At 46.2% G+C, this 12,500-nt stretch overlaps 1 protein-coding gene across 3 annotated transcripts in view; it reads right to left on the bottom strand.

Annotated features, from left to right (window-relative positions):
- LOC134089193 (ras-specific guanine nucleotide-releasing factor RalGPS1) overlaps window positions 1-12,500 on the bottom strand; it is a 175,439-nt gene that overhangs the window by 134,669 nt on the left and 28,270 nt on the right. For all 3 annotated transcript variants that reach the window (XM_062543549.1, XM_062543550.1, XM_062543548.1), the window contains 2 exons: window positions 3,919-4,008; window positions 935-1,027 (listed from right to left, as the gene is read on the bottom strand). In XM_062543549.1, coding sequence (XP_062399533.1) covers window positions 935-1,027; window positions 3,919-4,008 — 183 coding nt within the window. The remainder of the gene's footprint in view (window positions 1-934; window positions 1,028-3,918; window positions 4,009-12,500) is intronic.

The raw sequence follows: 12,500 nt of genomic DNA, 5'->3' as shown, positions 1-12,500 counted from the left end.
AAAAAGCTTATATGGTCAGATGAGACTAAGATCGAACTTTTTGGAGACTAAGATTTAAGTTTTTGGACTGAGCTCCAGGCGCTAACCAAACACAGTATACACACCCAAACACACCCAAAACACACCATACCTACTTTGAAGCATGGTGGGGGCAACATTATGTTTTGGGGATGTTTCTCTTCAGCGGGGACTGGGCATTTGGTCAGGATAGAAGGGAAATGGATGCTGCCAAGTACACCAAAATTCTTGAGGAAAACCTGCGTCCCTCTCCTAAACAGCTGAGGATGGGGAGGTCATTCGCCTTCCAACATGACAAAAATCCTAAACATACTGCCAAAAGAACAAAGCAGTGGCTTAAGGATAGGATGGTGAATATCCTTGAGTGGCAAAGTCAGAGCCCTGACTTAAATACTATAGAAAATATGTGGATTGACTTGAAGAGAGCAGTCCATCGCCATTCCCTACAGAATTTGACTAAATTTGAACATTTCTGCACGGAAAATTGGGCAAATATTCCCCTATCTAGGTGTGCAAAGCTATAATAGAGACATATCCAAACAGGTTGATGGCTGTAATGAAAGCAAAAGGAAGCTTTACAAAGTATTAAGTCAGGGTATGATGACTTTTCCAACCCTGTTATTCTAGTTTTTAATTTTTTATTAATTTTCAGAACTGTTGACTTTTTTTTCATTATTTTAATGTTGTACAGCTACATTTGTAAATAAAACTGGAAAAGATTTTTTTTTAAATGGGTTTTGATTTCAGGCTGTAAGACAAAAAAAGTAACTATTTCAAAAGGGTATGATAACTTTCTATAGGCACTGTATATCTGTGTGTATATGTGCCAGTAATAATGGTGAGCGTGTATGTGTGTGTGTGTGTGTGTGTGTGTGTTTGTGTCTGTGTGTGAGTGAGTGTGTGAGTGCGTTCTCACCGCCCATGTCTTGCTGAGTCTGAAGATGGGAGCACTCTGAAGGGCCGAAACCACGGCAACCAGAGAATGCAGGTTATTCAGCTCCAGGAGTTTCTGCAAGGTAAACAAACAAAAAAAAACCCACACAATCAAATGATGCTCCTGCTTAGTTGGGTAAAAAAGAGAAATGGAAGAAGAAGAAGAAGAAGAAGAAGAAAAAGAAGAAGAAGAAGAAGAAAAAGAAGAAGTAGAAGAAGAAGAAGAAGAAGAAGAAGTAGAAGAAGTAGAAGACAGCGCTCTGAGTACATCCACAAAGCACACATTAAAATGAGAGAGATGAAATTCTCATTTCACACATTAAAATGAGAGAGAGCTGAAATTCTGCGCCCTGATGACGAACATGCTGATCACTGGACTGAGCAGCAGGCCAGATGTTTCTTCTACAGCGCTGTGTCTTTTTGTTATCTGTCCAGAAACATCCATCGGCATCTTCAGCGCAAACTGGAGTGCCATTTTTCCGATTCAGGGAGTAGAATATTTTTTTTTCCCAGTTAGATAAATCATGTTTGGGCAGGGATGTGATTTGTGATTGGCACATTCAAATGTTCCCTGTGGAGAAGAACCTAGTGCCACACCTACATCCAAAATCCACGCCTCAGTGGAAAGTTACATTTACTGCCGGAGTTTAAGACGACCTGTCCAGGCGGAATTGTCTATTTCCACCAGCTACTTTGTCCATCAGACTCGGGCCCTCTAACCTAAATAACAGGTGCATATGAAACGATGAACCCTTTTATCCCTTATATGTCTGTCAGTCTGCCAATTAATAGATTGAGATTCCATACACACCAGAGTGTAGAATTGGACCACTCCAGAATAGACTGGGCCACAATCTGTCAGGTAAGTAGAATGGGATGGCATCTTACTGAACCCAATTAACACCTCCAAATGTAATCAAATGAGCCTAAAATCTGCACATAAACAAGTCAAATGAAAAAGCTAAACTCTTTCAATTCGATGTTATTATTCGCCATCGTGAAGCGTTTCTACGGCTACGGCGCTGAATAAAAGATGATTAATGGAATCCATTGGAGTGTCATGCCATCTGTGTTGGAGAGTATTTCCAGTGGAACACAAAAAATCTCCCTCCCTTAAATCAGATTTAACAGCGCCCACTCGACAGCTGGAAAGTCAAATAAAAGCTGCGAAACGATGTGAGCGGACTTAACGAGAATAACACGACCAAGTGTCGCGTAAATCCCCCACGGCCCCTCCGCCGAGACCGAGTCTCCCGTGATCTCCGTGGAAACGTCCCGTGATCACTCAGTGTTCCGACACTCTCAGAACGATTCACCCCCCCAGCAGAGCTGAACACCGGAGAAGGCCCCGGCACCTCGTCCAGCTAAACTGGGTTACAACCTTGTAGTTGGACTGCACACCAACATTCCACTGGGCAGAGGAGAACATCTGCTGTCACTTTGACATATGGCGCATTCATAGTTTCTTTTATTATTATTATTTTTATTATTTTTTACTACATTTTAAAAAAGAGGCTTTGGTCACGTTGTTGCCAGAAACATCAATTCTCAGAAAAACTCAGAAACACTCAACAATATATCACACGGAGAGTTCTCTGCTGTCATTGTAGACTTCAATTGAGTACATACAGTATAACATCAGAGAAGCCCATTCACATCGCTCAGCAGAATGGCTATGGGAGTCGCTGGCCCTGCCAATTATCACAACACATTTACTACCGAGCTATTACTCTGCTTTAATTACGGATTCACATCATAAAATATGTATTTATAATACATGGATTTATTACTGCTTCAGACTTTGAGGTGCATCCCATGTCTAATGGCCGATAAATGTGCACTCTACTCGTCTCAAGGCCTAATGGGTGGCTCGGCTGAAGGGAAATTACACTGTCTCTTCCATTCATTTACTGCTAAATGCCCCTGCCATCCACTGTTAAATACTCCTGTCTTGTGTCCATCCACTGTTAAATGCCCGTCATCTACCCCCCCCCCCCCCCCCCCATGTTCGTCCACAGTTAAATGCTTCTCTCCTGTGTCTGTCCACTGTTAGATGCCCCGGCCATCTGCCCCCCGACTCCGCCCACTGTTTTATGCCTCTGCACCATGTCTGTCCACTGTTAGATGGCCCCCCCCCCCATGTCCGTCCACTATTAAATGCCCCTGTCCTGTGTCCGTCCACTGTTAAATGCCCCATGTCCTGTGTCCATCCACTGTCTAATGCCCCTGCTATCTGCCTGCCCCCTGTGTCTGTCCACTGTTAGATGCCCTGTGCCCTCTGCCATCGTAGTTAACACAGCCTGCTAAGAGGAAATATGCTGATGTGTGCCCTGCCATGCAAAACCTTTAGAGTGAGAGCACGTGTGAGAACAGCATCGATACGTTTATCAGTGGTTAGTCTTCAAAGAGGTCATACTTGTAGCAATTCCACTGCAGAATAAAACCCCAGTGTGTGGGGGAAAACCTCAGACCTCTGCTGTGTCCCGGCTAAAAAGGGGCCAGAAGTCTCAGAGGTTAGGTCTATTCTGGCTATTCACCGGTGTTACAGCCCACAGAAAAACCTTGGGTGGTAATGCCACTGACCCCCATCACTGGAGTGTAGTCAGACTCTACCAGCTGACAATGTACCATCCCATACTGAACACGGAGGAGTTCCATGCTGAACACAGAGGAGTTTCATGCTGAATACAGAAGAGTTCCAAGCAGCCAGGACACAGGCAGGGTGTGAGGGACTGAGACGCTGTTACGACTGCTCTCCAACTAGCCACCACTTCTGTGGTCAAAGTGATTTAGTGGTTACAGCCTTACAAGGTATTTCAAAACTACTTTATGGAATCTGAAAAGTCCTCTGAGTGCTATGGCTTGAGTCTGACTTGTTTTAAGGTGATGCAACCTATCCTCTCAGTGGGGTTGTGTGTGTGTGTGTGTGTGTGTGTGTGTGTGTGTGTGTGTGTGTCCAAAAGTTACCTTGGCAATCTTGATGAAATGACTGAGAATTTCCGCTCGCATCTTCAACGTCTGAATGGTCAGAATCTCCCTCACCACCCAAAAGCTGACCTGGAACACAAACAAAACAAGTCGTCGATTTAATCCATATAGCCTTGTTTGGTGGCACAAGTCCTGCATTACTTCCCACCTCTTAAACCCACACACACTGACACGGCTCTCCAATGAACCACAGCCGTTTATGACAGTGGTCTGGGGCTGCCTCAGCAACATGCTCAAAAAGCACCTCAAAACATTTATGAGGCATTTACTTTAAAAGTCCAAGTTACTTTGTAGGAGCCATTTGGTTATTGTTTTTTTTTGTGATGATGACACCTGCTGGTTGATATATATTTGTGATAGACCTTTTACTTGATCATGGCACACAAAGGGTTAAATGGGCCTAATTGGCTCACCTGTCACCTGTCTTGATTAGCAAGCCTGTTTAGACAAAGGACTGATCAGAGTAGAGTAAGAAATGTTGGAGACGCCAGCAGGCGAATGGTTTTCAATTGTTTATATTGATATGGAAGTTTATATGGAAGTTGATTTGATATGGAACCTGATACGTTTGATTTATTTGTAAAGTTGAAGTAAACAGACTTTAATTTACTAAGTTTTTGACGAAAGTTTTTGAAATCTATTGAAACCCCTGAGGCGTCAAGATGATGAAGTGACTTATTGTAAGGCACTACACTATTATTATGTCTCATATTTGTAAATGGTAATTGGACTGTTTTTAATGTAGCACATTTTTACTCTTCGGAGCACTTGCAGTGATTTGCAATTTCATGCCTCACATTCACCCATTCACACACACAGTCTCACACACACACACACACACACACACACACACTCACACACATACACACTCTCATACACTGATGGCAGATGCTGCCATGCAACCCGCCAACCCGCACATTGGAGGCAGCTCAGGGTTCAGTGTCTTGTTAGAAGGACACTTCCTGATGCCTCCCATCACGCCACTGAGCCTCCACCGGTCTCTATGTCCTTCCTGTGCGGTTTCAGACATGATCCCGTCTGGTCCCTCCGTTTCCTGACGGTCATTTTTAGCTGGTGAGTGGATGCACACAGAGCTGCGGTCTGCTGCGCAGCGCTGCGTTCAAAATAACGAGCGTTCCATCTGGCCTGATGAGAGGCAGTGATTCATTAGTAAACAGCTTGCTCATTGGCAGCGCTAGAGAGGCCTGCTGGACCGGGAGACCCCGTAAATCACCGCTGAGGAAAACAAGCGCTCAGACCCAGACCCAGACACAGGCCGTCTACAGACCGTCTACAGCGCGTCCACGCGGCGAGCCCCGAAAAACATTGCGTGCGCTCTCCGCATCCATCAGGGCAGGACGCTGGACTGCCAGCACGACCATCCTTCTGAGCGGGAAAGATGAGCTGCAAATCACCGGTCAGAAAATGATTCACACTTATTTTTTTTCCCCCTCTGAAAATAAATCATCCCTTCCGCTATTCTTCCAGAAGTTTATGTCTCTGGGATGCAGAGACACATGAGGTCATTTATTTGGATGAAACTGGACATCAGAGAATGATTTACAAGGGACAAAAGCCTTGCATTAACAATCAGGTCGATATCACATTACCCCGACTGTAAATAAACTACAAGGCTGTTCATTGTTATGGTGGCGCCAGTGACCATCTCTGTACACTATGCAAAATAGCAGGAGCACTCGTCACACCAAACGGCACATGGCTCCACAGAAATGAACTTGTAATTGAATTTTGGTGGGAACATGATTGAAGCCATAACCACATACAGCATAAATCATTTCTACTGTCAAATAAACAAATCCTCTTCTCAGTGGAGACAGCTCCAATAAACAAGTCCTTTCAGAAGAGGAGGCCGTGTTATAGTAACCTTCTGCTTTCTTATAAACGCTCACAACACACATCAAACCTCTCGGACATCCGCACTTTCTTGGAGATTCACTCCCACTTTAAAACCATGGCAAAGGAAGATGTGTTATAGTAACCTTCTGCTTTCTTATAAACACTCAACACCAACTCATCAACCCTCTCTTGACATCCGCACACTTTTGGAGATTCACTCCGACTTTAAAACCATGGCAAAGCTTAAGCCAATTTCAGACAGGAAGAGACTTGCAGCGATGAGACACCATGGAACATTCAGAAAATTCAGCGACTTGTAGCGATTAAAGACCAAATGACAGTTGGTGACGTGCGAGAAAGTTGAACTAATCTCGACTTTTAAGGCAGCAAGCGATGGGTGAATCACCGGCTGTCTGTATGCGACTTAACACTGCAGGGAGCCGGCGCATAAGCCTGATATCTCACACTCAGAACCATCCACTGCTTACGGATCAGTACCCGGTGCAGAGCGGGAAATCAGACCGAAGTGAATAAGGGTGAGATCACAGAGCTCTGTGACTGAAATAGCAGCGCTACAACATCCGTAATTTCAGCTGCTCCACTGCAGTCTTTAAGCACATCATAAATCGCCTACAGCCAGCATGGCAGCCACAAACATGTCTATGTCGACTGACAAACTCTCTGTTCTTTATTGGACATGTTTCAGTGTAAACTAAAACTGTATTAAACCACCTCTGGACAAACGACTAACAAAATACATCTCTCTAATATGAAGTGCTACTCCGCTTCTGCTTCACCATCTCAGATTAAATACAAACACTCATTATTAGGTTTTTCATTAAGATCAATAAAGTATTGTGCGTATGTGTGTGTATGTGTGTGTGTATGTGTTCCACTTGGCACATTCTAGTAGGGCAGAATATTTATGGATTAGTAAATTGTTCTCTGAGCATTTCTCCACGATTCCTTCCGAGAAAATACAGTACAAAATACAATACATTCCGAGACACGTAGCGTATGACAGATGAGATAATAAATGCAAAAACAAATATTATGGTTGGTCTGCAAGGTCAATTATGAGCCCATAACCACAGCAGGAGAGCCAGATGTTCAGTAATTAGCTAATAATTAGCATTCCCAGAGCAGCTGTCTCCGAAATGCACCGTCCCAGTTCAGGAGCCAGCTCTGTGTCAGTGGCCGATGACCTCTAGTGACCTGTCCTTTCCAGCGACGCCAATCCCTAGCCTGCTTGAACTGGGTCAGGAAGCGGTTAGGAGGACGTTTGTGTGAGACTTGTGGCACTGCTGCTTTTTTCAGTCTCCCTACGATGACATCATTTAACGACACCATTCAGTCTGCTGACCTGAGCTGACCCCACACCACAGCTCTCGGCTCTTCCTGTTGGTTTGTTTACGCCGCGTTGCCTTGACGATGAGTCCATGTGGCACGCATGTGGCCGTGATTGGCTGTGATTGACTTAAGGCGTCCCAGAGATCACACGCTGGGTGTGAACGCAGACTGCGTCTGATGGGACTTAAATATAGAATGAACACACACAAACACACAAAACACATGGACACACACACACACACACACACACACACACACACACACACACACACACACTCATCTGGGTGGCCATCTCCCCATTCATGCACTGCTGCTGCAAATAATGGGAACCAGCCGAACGCCTGGTGAGGGGACTAGGGTGTGTGTGTGTGTGTGTGTGTGTGTGTGTGTGTGTGTGTGTGTGTGTGTGTGTGTGTGTGTGTGTGTGTGTGTAGTGTTGGGTGCGTTGTGAGACTGTGGGAGACTGGGAGTCCCAACATGTGGTGCAGAAAGCCCATGGATCACAGCCCCAGTCTTCTGGCCTGGCAGCAGAGCCCCACGACGTGTTTCATTTAGAAATAAACATCAAATATGCAGAGCCTTTATGTCTCTGGCCGCACCACCCCAATAAATCTAAATCTGCTCATAGAAGGAGCAGGACTGTAAAATATAAACTGAATATAGGAGGCCTTAATGAGCACGCGTGATCCCACTGGGCTCGTGGAGTCCTGCAGCAGGGGGAGTGTGTGAGGACAGCGTGAGTTGTGTGCACATCTCCACACCTCATTAGGCTTAAACTCATCACAGAGAAGAGTCAGCAACCTCTGCAGCAAAGCTAACCCCCCTCCTCACAGGTGTAAGTGTGTGTGTGTGTGTGTGTGTTATGGTTACAATGAACATACACTTCTGCATCTCCAACCTTCCTGATGCTAACCCGTCACCTCTTACACAGCAGCATCTCTGAGACTCATCTGCGTGATGTGCGTGTGTGTAACTGTGTGTGTAACTGTGTGTGTAACTGTGTGTGTGTGTGTGTGTGTGTTAGTTATACCTCACACACACATAACCAAATCTTTCGAACCCCTCTTTGCCATAACACAGGTAAGTAAAGGAGCACCATATAACCCCTGACTCTCAACCTACTGAGTGTGTGTGTGTGTGTGTGTGTTGGTCATAATTAACACATATGCCTGCATGCCTGTTTAACTCATCTCTGTGGCCAAATGAGTCTCTCTCCACCAATCACACGCCTCCGGCCCTGATTTATATGTGGCGTAAATCCTGATTATTAATGGAGCGAGCGAGAACAGTCCCCTCTGCATCAGGCATCTGTGAGTGTGTGTGTGTGTGTGTGTGTGTGCGTGCGTGTGTGCGTGTGTGTGTGTGTCGTGTGCGTGTGTGTGTGTGTGCATCAGGCAGGGCAGCCGGGCTCAGCTTGGATCGCTTCTCGCTTTTATGGGATAGAAGGAATGTGCTGGTACAGGGCAGACATGAATGCTGGCGGTGCGGATATTCTGTAGAATGAGTGTGTACGTTAAAGAGATGATATGTGTCAACGCAGATGTTCAGTAGCATTGTGGAGTGCAGAGACAATACGTTTTTATATTTCTCCATGAATGGTGCAAGGCCTGGTTACACTATTACCAGGCAGGACCAGCTCATCCATCTTTCAGACACAGAGGCGATAACACACCAACACATCAGGGCCAGAACAGGGCCACATCCAGCCCAGCATGTGATGCCAGTAAGGGAATTACAGCTGTCGCACACTTGCTGCAGAGTAGGACTGATGCAGTGACGCAAACACACACACACACACTCTCACACACACACACACACACAGACACACATGGATATGATCTGAGATGCTGAGGTGGTTCTCATAGCAGAGAGTGAATTTGGGCACAACCAGGGCTGGCCATGGACAGGAATCCTATCAATGCTAACGTTAGAGGCACATGAGGAGCTCCCATCATGCACCTGAAGAGGTGTGGTCAGAGCAGAGGGAGTTCCCATCATGCACCTGAAGAGGTGTGGTCAGAGCAGAGGGAGTTCCCATCATGCATCTGAGGAGGTGTGGTCAGAGCAGAGGGAGTTCCCATCATGCACCTGAAGAGGTGTGGTCAGAGCAGAGGGAGTTCCCATCATGCATCTGAGGAGGTGTGGTCAGAGCAGAGGGAGTTCCCATCATGCACCTGAAGAGGTGTGGTCAGAGCAGAGGGAGTTCCCATCATGCACCTGAAGAGGCGTGAGTTCCCATCATGCACCTAAAGAGGTGGAGTCAGAGGTGTGTGTGTGTGTGTGTGTGTGTGCGTGTGTGTCTGTGCATGTGTGCATGTGCATGTTCATGAGTGTGTGTGCGTGCGTGCATGTGTACGTGTGTGTGTGTGTGTGTGTGTGTGATGTCTTGAGTAGGTAGCCACTGCTAACCCCAAACCCAGCGGGTACATGGAGATGCTGAGAGCCAGCCCAAATGGACACGAGCTGTGAGGGCTTCCAATGGAAAAATAGCAAAGAGCCCTGAGCAATGAGCAAATAAAAGAGGGCATTGCAGACATTTTCCCCATTAGAGATGCCCTTGGCTTCACAAGATGCAGCGGCAGGCCAAGCCAATCAGCGCTATTATGTTTATCAGCCGCTCAGTCACAATGAGGCCATAGCAAATTATATAGCGCTCCATTTCCAACCGCTTTCTGGCCCTGCACTTCTGCTCAACCCTCCCCATCTGTCTCTCTCTCTTTCCTTCTCTCTCTCTCCTTCTCTCTCTCTCTCAGAAACGCAAAAACTCAAACACGAATACAAAACACTCAAAACTCAAACACACACACACACACACACACACACACACACACACACACACACACACACACATAAATACACACACGTAAATACACACACACTCACACTCTCCCTCAACTCTAGTTTTCTTAGAACTCCAGCAGAGCTGGGTTTTCCCTGGAGCACGTCAGCATTCCTCTCGGTAGTCCCTCACATGAACACGCTTCTCCCAGATGCTCTGTGTCCCATCACACAACAGCTATCAGAGTGGCAGTTAGAGATGGGACCACCGGGCTTAGAGATGGGTCCACAAGACAGAACTCTCGGAGAGTTCCAGAGGGAACATCCGGAACATCAGGAATCATCAGGAGCGTTCTGCCTCACCTCTTCGCTGATCGTTTGGGAAATGGCAGCTGAGTCTGGTCTGGTCATGAGAAGCAGCAAAGCACAGCAGGAGTGGAGGGAGTCTTGTGACAGGGCTATTAGACAGAACAGCACGCGCACACACACGCACACACACACACACACACACACACACACACACACACACACACACACACACACACACACACACACACACACACACACACACACACACACACACACACACACACACACACACACACACACACAGCGCGCACACACACACACACACACACAGCGCGCGCACGCACGCACGCATACACCCGCATGGGTGCAAGTGACAGGGCTATTAGACTGAACAGCAGATGTTCTACTTACACACACGTGTGTGTTTGTTCTTCACAGCATATACCAGGAAGCTTTAGTCATATTTTGGCTAGACTATCTGTTCGCTGGGAGACTAGATCAATGAGTCCCGTAGGGCTGCCATCAAGAGCAAGCTGATTTATTTAATAGGCCAACAGAAAGGGTGAAGCCTGGATTAAGGAGAGTTTATGCATCTCCAGATTTCAGCACATTTTTGCACAAGGATGAGTTTTCTTCATCTGCAGGCAGCCATTGGTCATAAGTAGAGATGCACGATATATCGGCGGCCGATATATTATTGGCCGATAAGTGATTTTTAAAAAATATTACTATCGGTCCGATAACAGAATTTCGGCTGATAATTTGTGCCGATATTCTTTAAAGCCCTAATTTCCCAACTACATAAGGCCCGTCTGGCTGCATGCTACTTGAGCTTGGTTGGCTGCTTCTTCCTCATAATAATGTCAGCTGTGTGGATGTATTTGACCATTCTAACAAGATCTGCGTTGAATCTATGCAGCCCAAAATCCTCTTCTGAACGATCTTAATTTTAACCTAAGCAGAGAGCGAAGCTCAGCCTACTCAGAGCGAATTGTTTTGCTGGTGTGTCTGCATCTTACCACCGCTAGTCCGGGGGACAAACAAAATCTTTGGTGGGACAAATCAGTAGATAAGTAGTTCTAAGTATTATTTGTATTTCGTTCGGTTGGGTTTTGTAATATTACCGCTGCAGCACTGCAGGTTGTGCGCAACAGAAGATACTACTACTACTTTTACACGGGACAGCACTCCGCTAATTTGCCCGTCTTTTTTTGCGGTTCGGCTCGAGCAAATACTGGAAGTGGCACATCGGGGATCAATTAGCCTACAACAAGATACAGTCTGAGGAGTTGCAGCTTCATTTAATTAACCACTGCCAAAACTACACATACGTTTCTCACAAAACTCTGATTTGGTCTCTAGCTTTTACACAACTTCTAGCCATTTACTACAGTATATCTGCATTGAGTGTTTACTCCATATGAGAACGACTCGTGCAGTGTCCCGTCACTTTAAGTGAACGTGTCTCCTTAAAGAAGCCACACATAGGCCCAGGCCCAGGCTATTGCTGTTGTTGACTGCTGTACCACTGAGGACTTATGTCTGTCATTGGGGGTATACAATTACTGCAATTAAATTATGCCTATTAAATGTTGTCCCCTATTCATTTTTGACATTTTTTTCTCCAACAGTAATATCGGCTATCGCATCGGTATCGGCCACAACAACCCAATAAATATCGATTATCGTTATCGGCCCTAAAATTCCATATCAGTGCATATCTAGTCATAAGGCTCAACGTCTCTCTTCAGTCCTCTATCCTCGATCCTCCGGCTCATTCCCACTGATCTATAAAGAATGATGGGGTGGCACAATGGGATAGTCTATCCAGTGTTCTTTATAGATCAGTGGGAACGAGCCGGAGGAGAGAGGGTTGAGAAGAGCCCATAGTGTTGTGCATTTCAGAAACCGATGATCATTCAATAACATTATCAACACATCCACTAGTTAGCTGACCAAGTGTTCATCCTCTTCCCCATCCTGAGGCCTCCAGATTGGCCGAGGGTACACAGAATCTTTCTTTAAACTATATTTTTTGCCCATTTTGGTTTTATTTGGATAGGACAGTGAGGGGTAGACAGGAAGCGAGTGGGACAGAGAGAAATTGGGAGGGATCGGGATATGACCGCAGGTCGGATTCGAACCCAGGTCCTCGTGGGCACTTGAACCTGTACATGGTATGAGCGCTGTAGCCTGTTGCGCCACAGCGCCGCCCCCCCCCCCCCCCCCCCCCCCCCCCATCCTGCACTGTTTTCCATGTGGACATG

The sequence above is a fragment of the Sardina pilchardus genome, chromosome 8, assembly GCF_963854185.1.
Source record: "Sardina pilchardus chromosome 8, fSarPil1.1, whole genome shotgun sequence".
Lineage (NCBI taxonomy): Eukaryota > Metazoa > Chordata > Actinopteri > Clupeiformes > Clupeidae > Sardina > Sardina pilchardus.
Note: the sequence above shows the minus strand (reverse complement) of the source record. Positions and strands in the feature narration are given on the sequence as shown.